The sequence below is a fragment of the Echiichthys vipera genome (genome assembly GCF_963691815.1).
Source record: "Echiichthys vipera genome assembly, chromosome: Y".
Taxonomy (NCBI): Eukaryota; Metazoa; Chordata; class Actinopteri; order Perciformes; family Trachinidae; genus Echiichthys; species Echiichthys vipera.
Genome location: NC_139849.1, coordinates 2,925,021 through 2,947,545, shown reverse-complemented (window position 1 = coordinate 2,947,545; position 22,525 = coordinate 2,925,021). Strand labels below are relative to the sequence as shown.

The 22,525-nt window shown below is 42.7% G+C and overlaps 1 protein-coding gene across 6 annotated transcripts in view; it reads left to right on the top strand.

The window, feature by feature from the left end:
• Positions 1 to 22,525, top strand: part of LOC310966177 (ubiquitin carboxyl-terminal hydrolase 4-like) — an 89,422-nt gene that overhangs the window by 12,093 nt on the left and 54,804 nt on the right. For 5 of the 6 annotated variants that reach the window (XM_083940031.1, XM_083940030.1, XM_083940032.1 and 2 more), the window contains exons 2-5: positions 14,463 to 14,590; positions 14,698 to 14,828; positions 14,913 to 15,039; positions 15,199 to 15,344. The exons of the other annotated variant lie outside the window; for it this stretch is intronic. In XM_083940031.1, coding sequence (XP_083796157.1) covers positions 14,463 to 14,590; positions 14,698 to 14,828; positions 14,913 to 15,039; positions 15,199 to 15,344 — 532 coding nt within the window. The remainder of the gene's footprint in view (positions 1 to 14,462; positions 14,591 to 14,697; positions 14,829 to 14,912; positions 15,040 to 15,198; positions 15,345 to 22,525) is intronic. 6 annotated transcript variants of the gene reach the window in all.

Here is a 22,525-nt window from a genome sequence, read left to right as displayed (position 1 = left end):
TTTTTTCCTGCCCGTCCCCTCGTGACGCTCTCTTTGTTTACCTTCCTGTTAACCCCGTGACTGCCGGACAACGCGGAAGTTATTCTCCTTGTTTTCTTTCCTATTTCACCCGGCACTTTAATTCCACTCGGCATGGATATACCCGTGTTTTTCATGGCCATTCTTCAAGTGGGGTTTCTCCTGGAGTTTGTGACGGCGAGCAGAAACAACGACCTCCACGCGTACTCCAGAGAGACCCTACTGTAGCTCGGACACCATCCTCCACACGCCTTCGCCGTAGACTCGCTACCGAAGGAATTACTGCGGAGTAACTCAACCAGCCATGACAAGTCCACACACAAGAACAATAAGGTAACCAGAAGGGGGAAGAGAAAGAGCGGAATCAGGGCCAGGCTCAAACGGGAGACTTGTAAACAACGGCCGCTTCCATCTATCGTCCTAGCTAATGTTAGATCCCTCTGGAATAAAACGGACGAGCTACATGCTAACGTTAACCACATGCATGAGTACAGGACTGCCTCGGTTCTTGCTTTCACTGAGACGTCGTTAAATAAGAACGACGATGTCAATGCCCTGCACGTTGATGGCTTCGGCCCCCCTCTAAGACTTGATCGAGACAGTGAGCTCACCGGTAAACATGGCGGCGGCGTGTGTCTGTATGTAGACACACGCTGGTGCTCAACGATCGTCGTGAGGGAGTAACTGTGCACCCCGGACATTGAGCTTCTGGCTGTCTCCCTTCGCCCTTTCTACCTACCCAGAGAGTTTCCTCAGCTCTTTGTCATCCTGGTTTACATCCACCCCATCCACGCAGTCACAGCCACTGAACACATCACAGACTCTTTAAACAAACTGGACCACATTTCACCGGACTCTCCCTAATTCATCTTGGGTGATTTCAACCACTGCTCCCCGGACAAATCATTAAAAGGTTATCAACAGTATATCACATGCCACACACGCCTGGAGAGGACACTGGACAAGTGCTATGGTTTACTACCCGACGCATACAGATCTGTCGCCCTCCCCCCTCTGGGCTCTGCTGATCACCATGCCATCCTGCTTGCTCCGGCTTACATCTCTGTCATGAGAAGGGTGAAGAAAGTTGTCAAGAACATCAAGCAGTGCAATGAAAGCATCATCACACTCCAAGGATGCTTTGAATCCACTGACTGGGACAACCTCCTGGCCCCCTCTGATGACATTAATGAACATGTGGACACTGTCATCGTAGATTTCCTTCTGTGTGGACAACATCATCCCCTCCAAAACGGTCACTATCTACCCCAACAACAAACCCTGGATCACCAAAGAGCTCAAGGAGATCCTCAACAAGAAGAAAAGGGTCTTCTTCACCGGCTCTGAAACGGAGAAAAAGGAGGTCAACAGAGAGGTCAAGCTGCTATAAAAACTGCCAAGCTGGAGTACAAGAACAAAGTGGATTGCTTCACGCAGGGTATCCTCCGCTCAGCCTGGCAGGGACTCAAGAACATGGCTGCTGTGAACACTGCTGCCAGCAACACAAAAACCATCCAGGTTTCAGGCAGCAGCTCTTCATCTCTCCCCAACGACCTTAACTCTTTCTAAACAAGGTTCGAGCAGGACAACACCACCCAGCTGGAAGAAGCGATGTCCAAGCTCAAGCCCAGTGACTCAGCAGCCTTCACCTTCAGCGCAGAGGACGTGGTGAAAGCCCTCAGGAAGACAAGGGAGAACGGCTCACCTGGCCCAGACAACATCAGCGGCCGCGTCCTGAAGCACTGTGCTGAGCAGCTAGGGGGCGTGTTTCAGACCCTGTTCCAAAGATCCATGGACAGCAGCATAGTCCCCCAGCAATGGAAACACTCTACAGTTATCCCCATCCCCAAGAAGAGTGCCGTCAGATGTCTGAATGACCTCCGGCCGGTGGCCCTCACCTCTCTTGTGATGAAGGCCATGGAGAGGATCATAAAACAACACATCATCAGGGAAACCCACTCCCAGATGGACCCGCTCCAATTCGCTTATCGAGCTGGCAGGGGCGTCGATGATGCAAAAACATTCATAATAGACACTGTTCACAAACACCTGGAGCGCCCCAACACCTCAGCCAGACTCCTGTTTGCAGACTTCTCTTCTGCATTTAACACCATGCAGCCCCACATCCTGGCTGACAAACTCTCAGCCCTCTTTCATCTGGACCAACTGCTAATCCTGTGGATACTGGACTTCCTGACCAACCGTTCACAGAGAGTCCTGGTCAACAGCACCTTCTCCGACCTCCAACACACCTCAACCGGCTCCCCTCAGGGCTGTGTGCTCTCACCTCTGCTCTTCATCCTCTACACCGATGACTGCAGAACCACACAGCCTAACTGTCATCTGGTGAAGTACGCTGACGACACTGTCCTCCTGTCTCTGCTGTCAGGCCCATCTCTGCACCACGGACCAGCTCTTCAGGAGTTTGTGGAGTGGTGTGACAGCTCCTGCCTGGAGCTGAATGTCAACAAAACCAAAGACATGGTGGTGACCTTCTCCAACAAGCAGAGGGAACTGGCTGCATCAGCAAACACTGTGATCCACGGGAAGCCTGTTGGAGCAGTTGAGGAGTACAGGTACCTGGGCACCATCTTCGACAGCCTGCTGAAATTCTCCTCCAACACAGAGGAGATTCTCAGGAAATGTCAGCAGCGGAAATACCTCCTTAGGAAGCTCAATTCCTTTGGAGTCAGCAAGAACATCCTCCTGACCTTTTACTACTCCATCGAGAGCATCATCACGTTCTCCATCACATGCTGGTTCTACTCCACCAGCCTCCAGAACAGAAACCGCCTGCAGAGCGTAGCCACTGTCTGCTCTAAGATCATTGGACTTCCTGTTAAAACTCTGTCGACCACCTATGAGCAGCAGACACTCAGGTTAGCTGGTCGGATCATGCAGGACCCCTCTCACGCTCTCTTCTCAGCGTTTGAGTGGCTCCCCTCAGGACGCCGTCTTCGCTGTCCCTGCTGCAGGACACAGAGGAGAAGAGCAACCTTCATCCCCAGGGCTGTCCAGCTCCTCAACTCCTGACCCCTCTGACCATCCCCCCCCCCACTCCAGACACCCTCCCTGGACACCTCACCCCCTCCCCCCCGGACACCCCTCCCTTCTCCCCTCCTCCTCCCCTGTCCAGACACCCTCCCTGATCACCATCACCCCCCCTTCCCACCCCTGACACCTTCCCTGGACACCCCCACCCCCTGGACACCCCCCCCTGAACACTTGCCGGACACGTGAACTGGCTATCTACCTCCACTCCTGTCCTCAAAGCTGTGAACTAGTGGTTTGATGCACAATTCCACTTATTCTGTTCACTCGGTTTATAATGTTACTGGACTGTTGCACTACGCCACTTATTTATTCTGTTTATAATGTTACTCCGGTCTGTTGCACTACGCCACTTATTTCCTCTGTTTATAATGTTACTCCGGTCTGTTGCACTACTCCACTTATTTACTCTGTTTATAATGTTCACACACCGGACTTATTCTGTTACTATGTTCTTACTGGTCCACTTGATTCTGTTAGTTATGTTAATTTATGGTATTAATGCACTACTCCACTTTATTCTGTCTATCAGGTCTTATATTGTATCCATCACAGCACTATGGTCACTTTATTCTTCAGTATTCATCTGTTACACAGAGCTAGCATATACTCAGACTGCTGTTTTCCTGCCATGCACCACTATCACTTTATTATCTAGCTTATAGTTATATATTATATTTATACTCTATTACTGCACTATAGTTCTGTTTACGTCTGCTCATTACACATATGTATCATGTCTGACCTCATCTGAATCCGATCACTGTCCACTTATATCTTTTCTGCACTACAGTTCTGTTTATACCTGTTTCAACAGTCTACTGCATGTTTACACTGTTTACATCATATACACCCGTTCACATGTCTGCTTACATCTGATACACACATGTCTTTCTACATCTCACGCCGACGATGTTCTCTGTATCTAACCTGTACTAACACACTAACATCCTGACACTTATTCTACCTGTACTAACACACTAACATCCTGACACTTATTCTAACCTGTACTAACACACTAACATCCTGACACTTATTCTACCTGTACTAACACACTAACATCCTGACACTTATTCTAACCTGTACTAACACACTAACATCCTGACACTTATTCTAACCTGTACTAACACACTAACATCCTGACACTTATTCTAACCTGTACTAACACACTAACATCCTGACACTTATTCTAACCTGTACTAACACACTAACATCCTGACACTTATTCTACCTGTACTAACACACTAACATCCTGACACTTATTCTAACCTGTACTAACACACTAACATCCTGACACTTATTCTACCTGTACTAACACACTAACATCCTGACACTTATTCTAACCTGTACTAACACACTAACATCCTGACACTTATTCTAACCTGTACTAACACACTAACATCCTGACACTTATTCTACCTGTACTAACACACTAACATCCTGACACTTATTCTAACCTGTACTAACACACTAACATCCTGACACTTATTCTACCTGTACTAACACACTAACATCCTGACACTTATTCTACCTGTACTAACACACTAACATCCTGACACTTGTTCTACCTGTACTAACACACTAACATCCCGACACTTTTCTTCTCTTACACTTTATTCTTGTTGTTAGGTTAAAATGTTTTTGTATAATTGCACTGTCGTTATTTGCTACTCTGTGTGCCCTGAATTGCCCCCCAGGGACAAATAAAGTTTTTTGAATTGAATTGAATTGAATTGAATTTATGTCTTGACAATAGTATGGTAAGAGTGTCAGTTTGTGACGCAGTTCCCTACTGAGGTGCAGCTTTAAATCCCACTTAATGCATCACTCTTCCACGCTGTCTGTTATGCTGGTAATAATATAATACATAACCCAATGAGGCTGAATTTGGTTTTAAGTATTAACATGCATTTACATAGCCTGAATATGGCAACATAAGACCAAGATGCACTTTTAAGAACATACAGAGTCCACAAGAGAGAATAAACAATGTGGAACTATTTGAAATGTGCTGTAATTGTGTGCCCAGATAAAAAGAAATTCCCAGCACACTGAAGCAGGAAATACAGGCCTTTATGTGCATTAGGAGACCACTGAAAAACCTGTGCCAACCAATGCAGTGAGGAAGAGCACACCTGACAGACTCAGATGTAGATGATGTTGATTAAAAAAATGAGGGCCGTTCATAAATGACCCTCTGTGCACTATGATGTTCAGTGACATTTTAACATTTCTTCTCCTCAGTTATGCCACCTATGTAAGTCATAATGCCTTGTTACTCTGTTATATGTTCTGCTTCACACAGGATGATTGTATAGAGTGTATACATCCGTATACTTTGTTTTCATCTCATTTTGTTGGAGATGTCTTCTTGCCCTGCACCAGACGGGATGATGATTCCATAATTTAGTGTCATATTAAAGTTGGCTCGTTATGCTGCTTTTAGTCGGTAATTATGCCCTGTGTCTGTAAACAGTCTGCTGTGCTGTCAATGGAGTCTGAGTTTCCATCTATCTATCTATCTATCTATCTAGACATATATATGTTTCTCTTTCGCTCTCTCCTTTTATATATATATATATATTAAAATAATCCGTCCCGTTCGGTACGCATGTCACGGTTCGGTACACGTGACCGCTGTCCTCTCTCATATCCGTCTCAGCGCTGAGACACAGCGCGTCAAATCCCATCATGCTGGTTGACTTGCTCCACGCGCTCCCTGTAGGCGCACGGCAACAGCGCTACGCATGCTCCTGCTACGCTCTTCTTCGTGGGTTTGTGAATCCTCTTGGCAACAGCTCGCTAAGCTCCGCTCGGTTTGTTTTTCTGTGGTTAAATCGGTGGTTAAATCACCACATCAATGTCTCTTTCTACTCTGAAAAAAAGAAAAGTGTCACAGAAAACCGTCAGTTCACCAGAGAACGGACCGGGAAGTTTTTGTGTCTGTCTCTGTGAAGCCTGTGTTTACTCTGCAGCCATATCTGAGTGTAAAGAGGATAAGTTGAGAAGGCATTTTCAGAAAAATCATGCTACTCTGCATTTATGTTACATTCATTTGTGTCAGTCCAGTTTTTGATGAATAAACTAATGTTTCATATGTGCTCGTCAGCCTGGTAAAGTAACTAGTTACTGAAGTAATCAGATAAATGTAGTGGAGTAAAAAGTAGAATATTTCCACTGATTTGTAGAGGAGTAGAAGAATAAAGCAGCATGTAAATAAAATACTCAAGTAAAGGACAAGAGCCGCAAACTTTACTTTAGTCCAATAATTAAGTGTAAACCTCTGGTTAACAGGTTTGTTCATTCAACAAGGATTGTTTTTTGACAAGCTTGTTGCACTTTAAGGTCATGACTAATATTTACACCGATAAAATAAAGACCATATACTGTATGTACTCCTATGTGCTGCATTGTTTTACAATATCCATTAATGTGATGCTCATATTCTTACAGCTCCCCATTTTGGATCATTTTCGTCAACCGGCCTCAATTCCAAATTAATTGAATAGCCCTGATGTAGCCTATTTCAGTCAGTTCAGTGATTGCTGTTTGTGAGTATTTTAGTGAAAGAAACCTATTTTCTTCATTTGTTCTAAGATTTGATAAAGTAAAAGTGATTATCTTATTACCTAGAAGGCAAACAATTGCTTACCTTTTTGCTAAATTAATATATAAATGCGTAAATGCAGCAATGTCTCTCCCACTGTTTCAAAATCTCACTTCACTTTCATTTAAGATTGTTACAGTAATCCCTAAGCAACCCGCCTCAATATTTCAGTTTTTGCATGATTGCATGACATGTCCTTAAGAATATCTGATTTTTTTTTTTAATTATTAGGCTACAGATCTGATACATGGTATTTTTAGAATCTAAAAGAAATAGAAAAAAACAACCGAACCGAAAAACCGCGACCCCAAAACCATGATATGAACCGAACAGTGGATTGTGTGAACAGTTTCGCCCATAGTGCACATGTAAACAAGTGACATAATATGAATTAAAATACAATATAAATATGGTATTGCACAAAATAAATAATGAAACCAGTTCACATATGACAGCACACACTATTGCACCCAGTAAAGAAAAATGAGAGACCTCTTGATACACCGCTGTTTACATGATTCCAACAGAGGGGGCTATCTGCATGTTGACTGTATTAAAGGTCTCAACAACACCTCAAGAAACTCACTTTACAGCCTTACTCTTCTTGACTTTCTAGATGCAAAGTCATCTATAATGTCATCATATGACAGCTGTTTTCCAACAGTATGGTTGATTCCTATAATAGAAAGCCCACTGAGACGCTCTTGTGCCATCGTTGATCTCAGGTAGGTTTTAATAAGCTTGAGCTTAGAGAAGCTTCTTTCCGCAGAAGCCACTGTAACAGGAAGAGTGGCAGAGATCCTCAGAGCAACCCACATGTTGGGATACATCTCTGTTAGCTTTTTCTCGTGCAAGAAAGTCAGGAGTTCCATGGCTGTCATGTTCTTTGCTGGCAAATGTGGAAAGTTTTGCATTTCCACACAAAGTTCCCTGTCATTAATGTCTGGCTGCCTGTCATGGGTCAGAGCAGTGCTCAGGTTCTGACACTGTTGCAGCAACGCTTTTTTTGCTGCGTTGGGGAAGTTGAGGAGCACTCCAAACTTGTCCTTTACAGCTCCAAGGTTCTGAAATCTCTCATCAAGTGAAGAGACAACTGTATCCACGACCACATTAAAAAATGTGGTTTCCATTCTTCTGAGTGCATCATTGATAGGCTCATCTGGAGACTCGTATGCAAAGTGCTTTTTTGTTGTTCTCAACCGCTGTTGTTTCAGTACAGTCTCCACGTTCATCTCTTCACACATCCCCTTTGAAGTTGTCTGTGCATCAGAAAACCCAGTGGTTCTGTAGCAGGCCATGGAATCTCTGGTTTTCTTCAGCAAGTCTACAGCCACATCTAGCTGCATGGAGGGTGACTGCAATAATTTACTCACATGCTGGATTTGGTTGAGGATGTCCTACCATATGGCTGTACAATTGTGAGCACCACATGCAACAAAAAAAGCTCTCGGGTTCTGTTGAAGCAACCGAGCCTGAACACCTTTATTCTTTCCCTTCATGTTGGCCCCGTTATCATAGGATTGTCCTCTGCAGTTCTCAAAGACAAACTTTCCCGTGTTGTCTCCTCTGCCACAAGAAAGCACAAGAAATGTTCTTTAACTTGTGGTAAGTCGCCTAGTGATACTGTCCTGACAATGACAGACAGCTGCTCCTTATGACTCAGATCAGGGGTGCAATATAGGATAATTGAGAAATATTTAATTGTTTTGATTTCATCCACAATGCTTTCCAGTATTTTTGAGCTGATGGAGTCTATCAGTTCATTTTGGATTGTTTTGCCCAGATAATGTGTGTGACTGCTAGCTCCATTTTCCACCCTCCCAACATGCTGCTTCATTACTGGATCAAATTTGGCCATGAGTTCCACCTCTTTCAGAAAGTTGCCATTGTCTGGTTTATTTAATGTATCTGTGGACCCCCTTAATGCCATGTTTCTTTTCAGCTAGGGACTGAATTATTGCCACCAATCGAGAGTGTCAGGGTTTTGGGTCCAGTGCACTCTGCTGGTCTGTTTGTGTACTGTTGGCCATGCCTTTGTTTGCAGACCATGTGCTTTTGTGTTTGTGGCTGTGACGCCACTCCCCCTGTTTTTTTTTCCACCACTTATTGTCCACACCTGTCCTGCCAATTAGTTTGCTTGTTACCTTGTTTTCTCCTGCCCAATGATTGATCTCTGTCTCCCTATTTAAGTTCAGCCTTCTCAGTGTCCTTTGTCAGATTGTTTTGTAAGATTGTTTGCCACACTGCCTGTCTTGGATTTTCTCTGTCGTTGTTCTGATTACTCTGCCTGTATTGGATTCACTCTGTTAGTTTTGATTTTTTGCACTGCCAGAAAGAGGTTTACCCTTTGTTACCCGATTGCTCTGTGGATTGCTCTGCCTCTGTTCCCTGGACACTTGTTGGACTTTGTTTATTTAAAACCTTAGTTTGGATTTTGTGCCTTCGGAGCTTTGACTCTTCTGGACTAACTGAAAATAAACCTTATCATTGAATCCGTTTCTCACCTGGTCTGCTTTTGGGTCAAAACCAGCTAGCCTAACAGAGAGAACATCACGCCACCTATTTCTCTGAGCCTCAGCGAGTGCCATCTCTTGCCTATCTATTGTTAACCCCTTTGCAAAACAGACCTCCAACTCCTTCCATGTTGCTATGTGGGTATTATGCTCCTGGCTATCCTCATGAGCGTTCAGCAACTGGCTTGCATTTTTCCAGTCCTTCAGTCCTTCTTTGTTAAGTTTGTAATCTTCTGTAGAGAACATTTTGCAGCAAAAGCAGTGCAAGCTATCATTCTTTTTTGAATACATCATCCAGCTTCTTTTGATTGTTTCCCCATTAACTAAGACTCTTTTAAAACAGTCATGTTGACACCTTCTCCCATCTTTATTTTTTGGAAACGTGTAACTGTTTTTTGTTTGAAATGGTCCTCTGTGTACTAACTCTCTTCTTACTTTGTCTGTAAGAAGAGCTGGCCAGTCAGCAGTTAGATAGGACAGGAGCACCTGATGCTGTGTCACTGGGCTGTGCAGAGGTAGATGGGACAGGAGCACCTTATGCTGTGTCACTGGGCTGCGCAGAGGTAGATGGGACAGGAGCACCGTATGCTGTGTCACTGGGCTGCGCAGAGGTAGATGGGACAGGAGCACCTGATGCTGTGTCACTGGGCTGCGCAGTGGTAGATGGGACAGGAGCACCTGATGCTGTGTCACTGGGCTGCGCAGAGGTAGATGGGACAGAAGCACCTGATGCTGTGTCACTGGGCTGTGCAGAGGTAGATGGGACAGAAGCACCTGATGCTGTGTCACTGGGCTGTTCAGAGGTAGATGGGACAGAAGCACCTGATGCTGTGTCACTGGGCTGTGCAGAGGTAGATGGGACAGAAGCACCTGATGCTGTGTCACTGGGCTGTGCAGAGGTAGATGGGACAGAAGCACCTGATGCTGTGTCACTGGGCTGTGCAGAGGTAGATGGGACAGAAGCACCTGATGCTGTGTCACTGGGCTGTGCAGAGGTAGATGGGACAGAAGCACCTGATGCTGTGTCACTGGCCTGTGCAGAGGTAGATGGGACAGGAGCACCTGATGCTGTGTCACTGGGCTGTGCAGAGGTAGATGGGACAGGAGCACCTGATGCTGTGTCACTGGGCTGTGCAGAGGTAGATGGGACAGGAGCACCTGATGCTGTGTCACTGGGCTGTGCAGAGGTAGATGGGACAGGAGCACCTGATGCTGTGTCACTGGGCTGTGCAGAGGTAGGTGGGACAGGAGCACCTGATGCTGTGTCACTTGGGATGGTACTGAAATACTTTAAAAGTGCATCTGAGGAGAGAAGAAAAGAAATGTGACTGCTGGATGTTACATTTTAATAACAAACAGATGTTTGGTTAGCTATAAGACTAAAATGAAAATACGACGAGATTCATTAAACTTTGTCATTGCAATACAATCATCAGTCTAACCAGAGAGCAAAAAGCAGTAATGTGCAGTGGAATTAATATGTATATTTCGTCTATGAATGATATGGGAAAGCTAAGGTGTGGAGTATAAACAGTATTACACTTTAACTGCACTTAAACACTGAACTTTAACAAACATAACTGCGGCACAATTAACAAAGGCTTACAGCTATACTATTACAAAGGGGGTGGAAAACTAAAAGCATTTTAACTGACATACCAGCAGTAGACACCTGTGAAATAACACCTGAACCAGTGACGTGCAGTCAGGGGAGGCAGGTGAGGCTATGCCTCCCCTGGCATCATGAGAGGAAAAAGAAACAAAATAATAAAATAACACAAGTATTAATATTTATCCTCTGGACTATGATTTTGGTGTGGTTCTTAATGTATTTTGACCGTTTTTATAGTAAAAATCGCAGAAAATTCTGTATTTCCTGCTTAAATAAACGGAGTCTCTTCGGAGACGAGAGGTGAGGCACGGACAGCCGAGCCTCCCTCCAGATTGCGCAATCACTCACAAACTGGATTGGGACGCGTGCAAACGGCGCGTGCTTGTTCCCATTTCTGTGTATGTTTCCAATATGATGGTTGAGGACACTTTTATGTACTAAAAACATACGCCTTCTTTTCATGGTGTTCAGTAATGTATTTTACGTATGTGTGTAATATGTACATCTTAATGATAAGACATAAATCCACAGGGAAAATGCTGCCCTGAGGCAGGCAGTACCTCTGCCTCAAGGAGGGTGGCGATAGTGAGCAGCCTGATAGCCTGCAGCCAGGTCACGGTGAACTCTAACCCGTGTGCAAAAAGTAAACACAGAAGTGTGCTGTGCGATGCTGTAGAGCTTAGCCACAAGCTGTCATTTGTCCCCCTGAAAATGGAGGATTTGATTTCTAAACTAAGAAATTTTTCAAAGCTGGACCTTCAGTCAAAGCAAGAAGTCATTTATAAGTAAAGGTAAGATATACTGCAATATACAGTGGCACTGGTGTTTTAAAATGGTTTTCAGCATCCTATTCGCTCCTATTCTCTCCTCCTATCCTATTGGCATCCTACTGTATGTTTGTAAATCTGACTTGTGAGTCAGTGCCTCCCCAACCCCAACCCTCACTGCACGTCACTGACCTGAACAGGTATAACGTTAACTTTTCAAACGTCCCTGATGAATTTAAGGTGGAGTAACATTAACACATGTCGACTCAGCTATTTATTGATTAGTAAACGATGCTGCTATCGTCCAAAGTAAGCTAGCAAGCTAACACTCTGCTCCAACAACGGTTACTACGATCATTAAACTATTTATTTCATTTACTTCATCACATCGACGTAACTGTACCTCTATCTTTTTCGCGTTTTTCTTCCTCTTCTTTCCTTCTTTTCCTTCCCTGGGCGCCCGACGGTTTCAGTCTTTTAGACATAATTCCGCTACAGTGTCATTAATCTTCTTCGTCTTGGGGTCACAGTCTGGTCAGATTCAGGCAACTGGCCTTTCGACCCGCCCCCCTCACGGAGGGCAGGTACAGTGCAGAAAGCCAGGAACCAGAAAAAAGGCCTCTTCATTATTTAATAGTCTTCACTACTAAGTTATGTTGCTGTGGGCTTATATAATATTTTGTAATGGCGCTGGTAAAAATAAGAATGTATATACATATATACTGTTTTTTTTGTTTTTTCCTCCGCCCGTTTGGGTCGCCCCCAGCAATTGACGGCGCCCCTAGCATTTGCCTATACTGCCTATGCCCAGGGCCGGCTCTGCTTTTTAGATATCCTTTATCCTTCTTAAATGACTTCTCTGTGATTGTGGCCCTCAGAGGGCCCCGGTCAGTGAGTCATCGGTTGATTTAACTCTTTTACTCCCAGAGTAACCGGGCATTCACACCAAAAGCGATGGAGGCGAAGAAAGCGTCAAACTGCCATTCAAAATCAATGTAAATTATGCAATGACACACGATGGGCGACGTGTTCCAGCGATAAGAGCGAAGCGATGTGTCGCTTGAAGTTGAAAAATTTGAACTTTTCAAGTGACATCGCGTGAAGATGTGCCACGACAGCCAATCAGCGTTGAGATTGCGTTAAGCGTCATCAAAGTTCTCCGTGTAACAGCCAGGGGCTCACCAAAGACGCCATTGTTGCAGTCCTTGGGGGAAACCAGACTGTTCCTATGGATATAAAAAAAATGGATATAACTATGAACTGTGGGTGGCAGTGACATGCCTTTAGGCATCTAGTCTGCCGGAAATCCAGAAGAAGAAGAAGAAATCCGTCATTGCAGAGTGAAGCGTATCCCGGTCTGATCTACAGGAGATCGGGCAGCTCTTGTACAGCTGCGGAGGTTAAATCACTGACGGCCTGATCTCACTACAACACAACAGCCACACACTTCCTCTGAGAGTTTCTGTTCGACTGCTACCTGCGATAGACGCGGTGAAGCGATGATCAAAAATGTGACAAATGTGAGCAAGCGAGGCGTAACTTGCGTTCTGGGCGATTTAATCGCCTTCATCGCTTTTGGTGTGATTGCATGGTAACAGTAAATACAAGCAGTCAGTGAATAAGCTTGTCAGTGCATGTACAGTTTCTGAAATAAAACACAAATAAACAAATGCATGAATATGAGTTATTTCTTATATCCAGCATTATAAATTAAATCTGCATCTTCTCTACATCAGTGTTAAACACAAAAGGTAATAATGTCCCCTCTTATGTTATAAGATCACATTGAACCACGTTACCTGAACATTTACAGGAATACAAGGCAGCTATAGGAGCTAGCCAGTTAGCTTATCACTTAGTGCAACTAGTTTGGGATCAGACTAATTACTGAAACGTGTGTCTTACAGCAACACAATCAACAGACTAAACCCAGTGCATACGCTTCAGTAAAACATCATAAAATCATGTTATTGTGCTTCATGATCATAACTTTAATCATCAGTGACGACTGCACCGCGATTGTCGGCAGGAAAAGTAATGAAATGCGTGCGTTAACAGGAAACGGAAATACAGCGCGACTTCACAACAAACAATTTCAAAGTAAAAGTCTCTGAACGAAGAATTCACAACAGGCGCTACATAGAAAATAAAATTTAAATAAGGGGGGGGGGGGGGGGGGGGTTGTAGGGAGGGCGGGGCGCCCCCCTAATATGACGGTAGGCGAAACACTGAATTTCTGTTGCTTTCTTTGTTGAAAGAAATCTGCATCGAGGGAAGAATATGCCAATTGGTATGTCTGTCAGCTACTCAAATAGATGTTGGAATTACTAGTCAGTTGCTGCTTATAAATAGTGTTCCATGATATGCCAATAATATGAAATGCTATCCCATGGAATTCAAACTGACCTGAATGGTTTTCCACAAGCACGTTACAGCAGTTGCATAGATTTGGGGAAATTAGGTTAAATGTCATACACCTGACTTAGACTGAGAAACCAGCCATTTGAGGCTATTGCATTAGTTTTGACAGTCGTCAAACAAAACAGAGTTCCATGACTTCAGCGTCTTGTCATGTGAATATTTGCTAACAAGCCTATTAACTAAAGCAGATTCTCGTTTTGGGAGGAGATTAAGTCAAACTAGCTCGCTGTTACTTTATCTGCAAATGCCAAGGCAGTTTGGTGTTCTGTAATGTTCCGAGTTGGCATTAGAATGAGTACAGTGTCTTTCCAAACATCACACATTGCATCATCTATTAACTCTTTTCTGTCCTTGCTGGATATCATAAACATATGCTGCGATCAAAAAATATTTAAAGGTTCAGAAGAATCAGTCAGGCGTCCCTCAAAGTGTGATATGGTTCTCATTAACTGTTACCAACCTATTTGTTTTAGGTATCTAACAGACAGCCGGTGGTTCAAACAATGGAAGAAATATGTCGGATTTGACAGCTGGGACATGTACAATGCTGGAGAACGTAGCCTCTATCCAGGACCAATTGATAACTCCGGGCTGTTCTCAGGTACTTAGATACGTTGATTTGCTTGCTCTTGAGAACAGATACCACATAGAGTTTAAAAGAACTGTTATTCAGCCTGTAGTCATCATTTTGTTTATGTTTCCTTAAAGACCAGGAGACTCAGGCACTGAAAGAGCACCTTATAGATGAGCTGGACTATGTCCTCGTACCAACTGAGGCATGGAACAAGCTTGTCAGCTGGTACGGCTGTCTTGAGCGCCAGAGACCCATCGTCAGGAAGGTAATGCTGTTGAAGAATTTTTTTTTTTTTACTTTGACCATTCATTTATGGCTCGGGATCCTAAATGTCGTCCTTCTTCTCCAGGTTGTTGAACATGGCATGTTTGTCAAGCACAGCAAGGTGGAGGTCTATTTTCTGGAGTTGAACTTGTGTGAGAATGACAATATAGACAATGTTGTCAAGCGCCATTTTAGTAAAGCTGATACTATAGGTGAGAGTCTACATGAATGTCCTATGGAATCAACTTTGCATTAGAAATAAGGATATAGATGATATCATACACTGTCCAATATGATATGTGTATTGTGAAACAAAAAAAGTAAAAGTAGGAAAGATAAATAAGCAAGCCCTAAAAATCCCTTCTTTCTAGATACTATAGAAAAGGAGATGAGGGTGCTGTTCAATATCCCATCAGAGAAGGCGACACGGCTCTGTAACAAATACATGAACAACACCTACGAGCAGCTGAACAAGCCAGATATCACTCTACAGGATGCTGATCTCTTCCAGGGGCAGGTAGTGTACAGCTGTGTTATTCAATTCAATTTTATTTACATGTTTATTTTATTTATTACAAAAGTTATCTCAGGACACTTTACAGAGTAGGTATAGACCACACTCTGACTTATTTATGATTTACATAGACCCAACAATTCCCCCATTGAGTATGGTGGCAACGAAAACTTTCCCTATAACAGGCAGGAACGTCGGACAGACCCAGCTCTGTGGAGGATGGAAAGATGGACAGAGAGAGACAAAGACAGACACAAAGACAGACAGACAGACAGACACACTTCCAGGGATGCAAGCAACCACAAAAGTAACATTAACGATAGTGATAGCTAAAGCAATGTGAATATGACTTACAAGTTATGGCAGTTAATACAGCAGAACAGCAAGAAACAGGCACAGCCAGAGTGACAGAACATGGCAATAATAATAATTATGGTGCAAACATGGAGTTGACTTAGTAACATGCATTGATGAGACGTGAATGATGCAGACAGGATAAAAGCTCAGAGGATCAGGAACAGTATTATCGCCCGGCAGACTAGGCCTATAGCAGCATCATTAAGCATGACAAAATCAGCTTAGGCCCCGTACATGCAGGCTCTAAGAGAAATTGAATTCCAATAACAACATGGCTAAGGGCTTGTAAGCCCTATCTGTAAGCTTTATCAAAGAGGAAAGCTTTAAGTTTACTCTTAAATATGGGGACAGTGTCTGCCTCCAGAATAACACTTGGGAGTTTGTTCCACAGGAGAGGAGCTTGGTAGCTGAAGGCTCTGCCTCCCTCTCTACTTTTGGAGACTCTAGGAACGATAAGTACCCCTGCATTCTCAGAGCGCAGCGATCTAGTCGGGTAATGCGGTACTAAGAGCTCTTTAAAATACGACGGAGCCTGACCAATAAGAGCTTTGTAGGCTAGGAGAAGGATTTTAAATTCTATTCTAGATTTTACAGGAAGCCAGTGCAAAGAAGCAAAGACAGGAGAAATTTGTTCTCTTCGGTTTGTTTTAGTTAGTACTCGAGCTGCAGCATTTTGGACCAACTGGAGACTCTTAACAGACTTATTGGAGCAGCCTGATAATAAGGAGTTGCAATAGTCCAGCCTAGAAGTAACAAATGCATGGACTAGTTTTTCTGCATATTTCTGAGACACAATGTTCCTAATTTTGCAATATTACGCAGGTGAAAATATGCAGTCCTTGTTGTTAGTTTTATGTAAGAATCGAAGGACAAATCCTGATCAAAAATAACACCCAGATTCCTTACTGTGGTGCTGGAGGACAACACAACATCATCCAGAGTAACAATGTCTTTAGCTTTTGAGTTTCGGAGGCCTTTGGGGCCAAGTACAATAACTTCAGTTTTATCTGAGTTTAACATCAGAAAATTGCAGGTCATCCAGCTTTTTATTTCTGTAGGTACTTTGGGTTTAATTGGATCAATCAATGTGTGTGACTATCAAAATAAATATTTGATAAAGAAAATTAATAAATAAAAATTAATAACTTTAATTTATTTAAACTTCACACAGAGAACCAATCAAATGTAGGGCCTTGACTCACGTTCAGATTATGAGATTGAGTATTCTCAATAAACGTATCGTTAATAAAGGAAATATTAGTTATCACCAATAATTATCAAAGATAATAATAAAAATGACTCTAGTCAAACCAGAGTTCCTCGGGGCACCACCGTCATAGACATTAAATATATTAAACTACTAATCAAGGGTTAAACACCGATAAATGTAAGTTTAATTAGTTGAAGGATTTAGAAGTTCTTTTCTTAGTCGAAGCTGGCTCATTCATCTTTGTGTAATATTAAATAAACAGACATATGGTAAACACAAACATTTATTAACAAATTAATAAATGCAACAAACAAAACACAATAAACTAACTAAAGCTAACAGCAACCGTGTGTGTGGGCGTGCATGTGTGTGTGTGTGTGGGAGAGACAAAGAAGAGAGGTGGGGGCTCGGACCCCTGCAGAGAAGGTGTGAACATTTAAGTTACACAAAGCACCAAAAGCCTGATCTCTCAGTTCTTATGACAAAGTTACAATTCTATTTAACCGTTCATAAAGTCCTATAACATGTAGTAATGCCCAGTTGGTGATTAGTTACCAGTCCATGAGATGGGAGATGTTTGCGTTGCTTGATGCCAGTGGCTGGTTTCAGGAAGGAAGCTTTGAAGAATGGTTCTTGTCTTATTGTTGCTCTTAGGCAAAAGAGGAAACTCAGATCGCTCAGTCTTGTGCTCTGTTGAGGATAACCGGTTGGTTAACCTTTGCTGCCTACGCCATACGCCAGGTTCAGGGCCGAGGGGACAGCTGGAAGCTGGTCTCCTGGATCCGCAGGATCGCGTTGAGTTGAGTGATCCGGGAGAGAGAGCGGGAGGAAGAGAGTGGGAGAAAAAGAGGGGAGTGCAGGTTTTTACACTTTATATAGGCCCTGGTGATGTCATAGTCAGTGGTCAAGTCAGCCAATGAACAGTTTGGGGGTCCCTTGGAGAATCACACCTGGGTGTGATTTGTGGGTGAGAAGGCATGGCAGGCCTTTGTTTTGTGGCCATGTCCTCAGAGACAAAGGCAGCCAGGCTTTGGGCCTAGTCTTTTCTCCTTTGTCTAAGCAAGGCTGAGGCCTTCTCATAGTTAAACTGAAAGTTCGAGTTAATCCAGAAATGAACAATCATCTTTGGGTGCCGGTTGCACCTACATTTCCTTAATGGACATTTGAATTTTATCTAACTGATCGGTTTCTTCTGGTTTGATCGACAAATACAATTGTGTATCATCAGCATAACAATGAAAATTTATGGAGCGCTTCCTTATAATATTTCCTAAGGGAAGCATATATAAGGTGAATAGAATCGGTCCAAGGACAGAACCCTGAGGAACTCTGTGACTAACTTTAGTGTGCATGGAGGATTTGTCATTAACATGTACAAACTGAGCTCTATCTGATAAATAAGGCTTAAACCAGCTCAGTGCGGTTCCTTTAATGTCAATAAGATGTTCCAATCTCTGTAGCAGGATGCGATGGTCAATAGTGTCAAAGGCAGCACTAAGATCTAGTATAACAAGTACAGAGGCGAGTCCTTTGTCTGAAGCTATTAAAAGGTCTTTAGTAGGGATGTCCGATAATATCGGCCCACCGATATTATCGGCTGATATTGAGTTAAAACTGTAATATCGGGAATTATTGGTATCTGGTTTTTACAACCGATGTTAGTCCTGTAGGCTTCAGCATTTCCGAGTGTACCTGAATGCAACACGGGCCGTTTACAGGCGCGTGCTTGATGACGTATAACAACAACAACACGCTTCACTCGTAGGTTGCTAACTGTGGCTAACAAGCTTCAGCTCTCCCGGTGCATGAGATGTCCGTGGTTTGGAAGTATTTCCAAGTGTCATCTACTAACAGTGAATGTGCGCTTTGCAATGACTGCAAGGCGTTGGTTATGAGAGAAGGAAACAAGGAGTCTTCCTTTAATACATCTAATTTGATCACCCACCTGAAGAAGAATAATGCGGAGTTATTCGCTACATCTGTGCAGCAAAGTGATGAAAAGAAGCAACAGCCGACACCGAGAAACAAACTTTTTCTATCGTTCAGGATGCCGGATTCACCAAACGTGTGGAGTTCCTTGAGCCCCGTTATGTCTGTATAACGCCCAGTCAGAGTGTTTCTCAGACCAGTGCTGACCTGAATTGTACAGCATTGTTTACAGTCACGTCGAGAAGGTAATTTCTGGTGCTGTATCCGTTAGATCCAATACAGGGTTAGCATGTTGAGCTTGACTGCTGATTTATTGATTGTATTATTTGTCAAGTTCCGGCCGGTTACTCAGTCTGGAAAAAGAAAACTAAGTTTGTTTACTACTCTGGACTGAAGATATGCATCTTCCTTGTTGTGATGTTGTCTGTAGTGTGTTTGAGGCAAAATATTCTCTCTAAAAACACAAACAAATAAATGAATGGCACTTTTTTCAATAACTTATTTTGTACAGACTGTGTTTACATTTGGAAAGCCGTGTTGCATCTATGTATGCATCCAGTGGGGCATCACAATAAAATTAGGCATAATGTGTTAATTCCATAATAGGTGATGTGTGATGAATTTTGGTGTAAAAAGGCTACATATATCGGTATCGGGTGATATCGGTATCGGAAATTAAGGGTTGGACAATATCGGAATATCGGATATCGGCAGAAAAGCCAATATCGAGCATCCCTAGTCTTTAGTCATTTTTAGCAGTGCTGTCTCAGTGCTATGATTCGCTCTTAATCCTGATTGGAAGTCCTCAAATAATTCATTATTATGTAAAAAGTCACACAGCTGATTGGCGACTAATTTCTCGAGGATTTTAGAGAAAAAAGGAAGGTTAGATATAGGTCTATAGTTGGCTAGGACCCCTGGATCAAGGCTGGGCGTTTTAATAAGAAGTTTAATTACAGCTACTTTAAAAGACTGTGGTACATAACCTGCTGATAAAGACATATTAATCATATCTAATACATGAGTACTAACTAAAGGTAACACTTCTTTAAGTAACCTAGTTGGGATAGAGTCTAGGAGACAAGTAGAGGTCTTTGATGCTGAAATAGTAGAGTTTAATTTGTTAAGGTCGACTGTAGAAAAGAAATCCAAGAATATATCAGGTCGTACAGTTGTTTCTAAGGTTCCTGGTTTGAAGACAAATTAGTGCAAAGCGAGTTGATTTTGTCTCTAATAGTTATAATTTTGTCATTAAAGAAGGTCATGAAGTCGTTACTACTGAGGGTTATAGGAATACATGGCTCAATAGAGCTGTGGCTCTCTGTCAGCCTGGCTACAGTGCTGAAAAGAAATCTAGGATTGTTCTTATTCTCCTCTATTAAAGATGAGTAATATGCTGCTCTGGCATTACGGAGGGCCTTCCTATATGTTTTTAGACTATCTTGTCAAACTAAGCGAGATTCCTCCAATTTAGTAGAACTCCTCTTACTTTCCAATTTTCGCGGTACTTGTTTTAATTCACAGGTTTGTAAGTTATACCACGGAGCTAACTTCCTCTGTTTCATTATCTTCTTTTTTAAAGCAGCAACAGAGTCGAGTGTTGTTCGTAGTGAGCCTGCAACACTGTCAACAAGGTGATCAATTTCAGAGAAACTGACATTAGTACATTAAATTAAACGCAGATGGAATCGCTTCCTTAAATTTAGTTACAGCACTATCAGATAAACATCTAGTGTAGAAACTTTTGCCCAGAGGTGAGAAGTCCTGTAAAATGAATTCAAAAGTTATTAAATAATGGTTTGATAAAATAGGATTCTGTGGAAAGACTTTTAAGTCTTTGATTTCCATACCATAAGCCAAAACAAGGTTAAGGGTGTGATTAAAACAATGAGAAGGTTTATGTACACTCTGACTAAAACAATCAAATCTAATAGAGAGATAAACGGAGTAGCCTACTAAGGCTATTATTAACAACATCCACATGAATATTAAAATCTCCTACAATGATTACTTTATCAGATTTAAGGAATAAATTTGACAGAAACTCTGAGAATTCAGAAAGAAATATAACAAGTTTAATTGGCTGCACAGTTTTCCAGGTTGAATGTGACAGACTAAGAACAAGACTTTCAAATGAATTATAATTTAGTTTAGGTTAAGGGTTGATTAAAAGGCCTGAGTCATAAATAGCTGCAGCGCCTCCTCCTCGTCCACTGCCTCGAGGAATATGAGTATTAATATGACTGGGAGAAGTGGATTAATTTAATCTAACATAATCTTCATGACACAACCAGGTTTCAGTCAGGCAGAGTAAATCAATATGGTTATCTGATATCAAATAATTTACTAATACAGCTTTAGATGACAGAGATCTGATGTTTAAAAGTCCACATTTTATTTTCTGATATTGTTGCATAGTCGCAGATTTGGTGTTGATTTGTATCAAGTTTTTTCTGTATAGCTCCTCTTCTGTTCATTTTTGATTGAATTAATGTAGATGATCGTGAGGCACACAGCGTTTGTATAGGATACTGAGCTGGAAAGTGCTCCACAGGGAGCGTGGAGAGGTGTGTAAGACGGCAGCTCTGCTTGCTGTGCGTTTGTGGTAAGGGATCTTAACACTGGGTTTTTGTCAGGAGGTGGTGGTGGTGCAGGACTGGACAGTCAGTCAATGTTGGTAGATAAAAGTCTTGACTCCTCCTGGTTAGGGTGCAGGCCGTTGTTTTTTTTTATATTTTCCCCCAGGCAGTATCCTTAAAGCTACAGGTGCTGCTGGCGGAGGCAGGCTGGAAATAATCAGTCGTTTCCCCGTGTCTAGCAGGCGGTTCACCATGGACTTGAAGTCCTGCTTGAGGACCTCAGACTGGTGGTTCTTTAGATAGTTGCTACTGGCCTGCAGGACCAGTGTGGAGGCCGAGCTGTGCTATGAACACAGCTGGAGGGCGGAGGACTCAACCTCCCTGACGTGGGCTCCAGGGCAGAAGGTCTGGCCGCCGTGTACCCTCACATGCGTGGAGTTGAGCTAACCAGACCCGGAGCCACCGATCTGTGCTCCCTGATGGAGCACTGCCACTCACAAAAATAAAAACAATAAAATCTGAGCATGAGTGATTCCAAATATAAAAACAATACTAAAACTGTGTTAAAAACAATATTTTCTGTAGCTGAGGTGGCAGGACATCCAGCAAAATGTAGCGACGATGCGCATGAGCATTTCCCCTCCATCTGAATCTATCCTCACTCCTCAATGTTTTTAAGTCTCAGGGTTATTCAAATAACCTTCAGATTAGTGATACTCTCTGTTCTTCAATTATTTTGAATCATGACCCAGTAACATACTGGTACTCACCATGCATACATTATTCAATTACAGAAATTGTACAGAATAACAGGAAATCTGAGAGTCTGTTGCAATACAAGAAATAAATTAGCCCTTCAGATATATATTGTTATGGTTATAAAGTGTATGTCTTGTGTCAGAGAGAGCTTTGCATGAATGCTGTAGCGTCATTAAGGGGGGGTCAGCGTGTTTTTTTTTTTTTTTGTATTTTGTATTACCCTTTATTTAACCAGGATAATCCCATTGAGATATAAAATCTCTTTTCCAAGGGAGTCCTGGCAGAGACAGCAGCATAAACATACAAGTTTCACATTTAAAACCAGAACAACACACAACTCAACATGATAC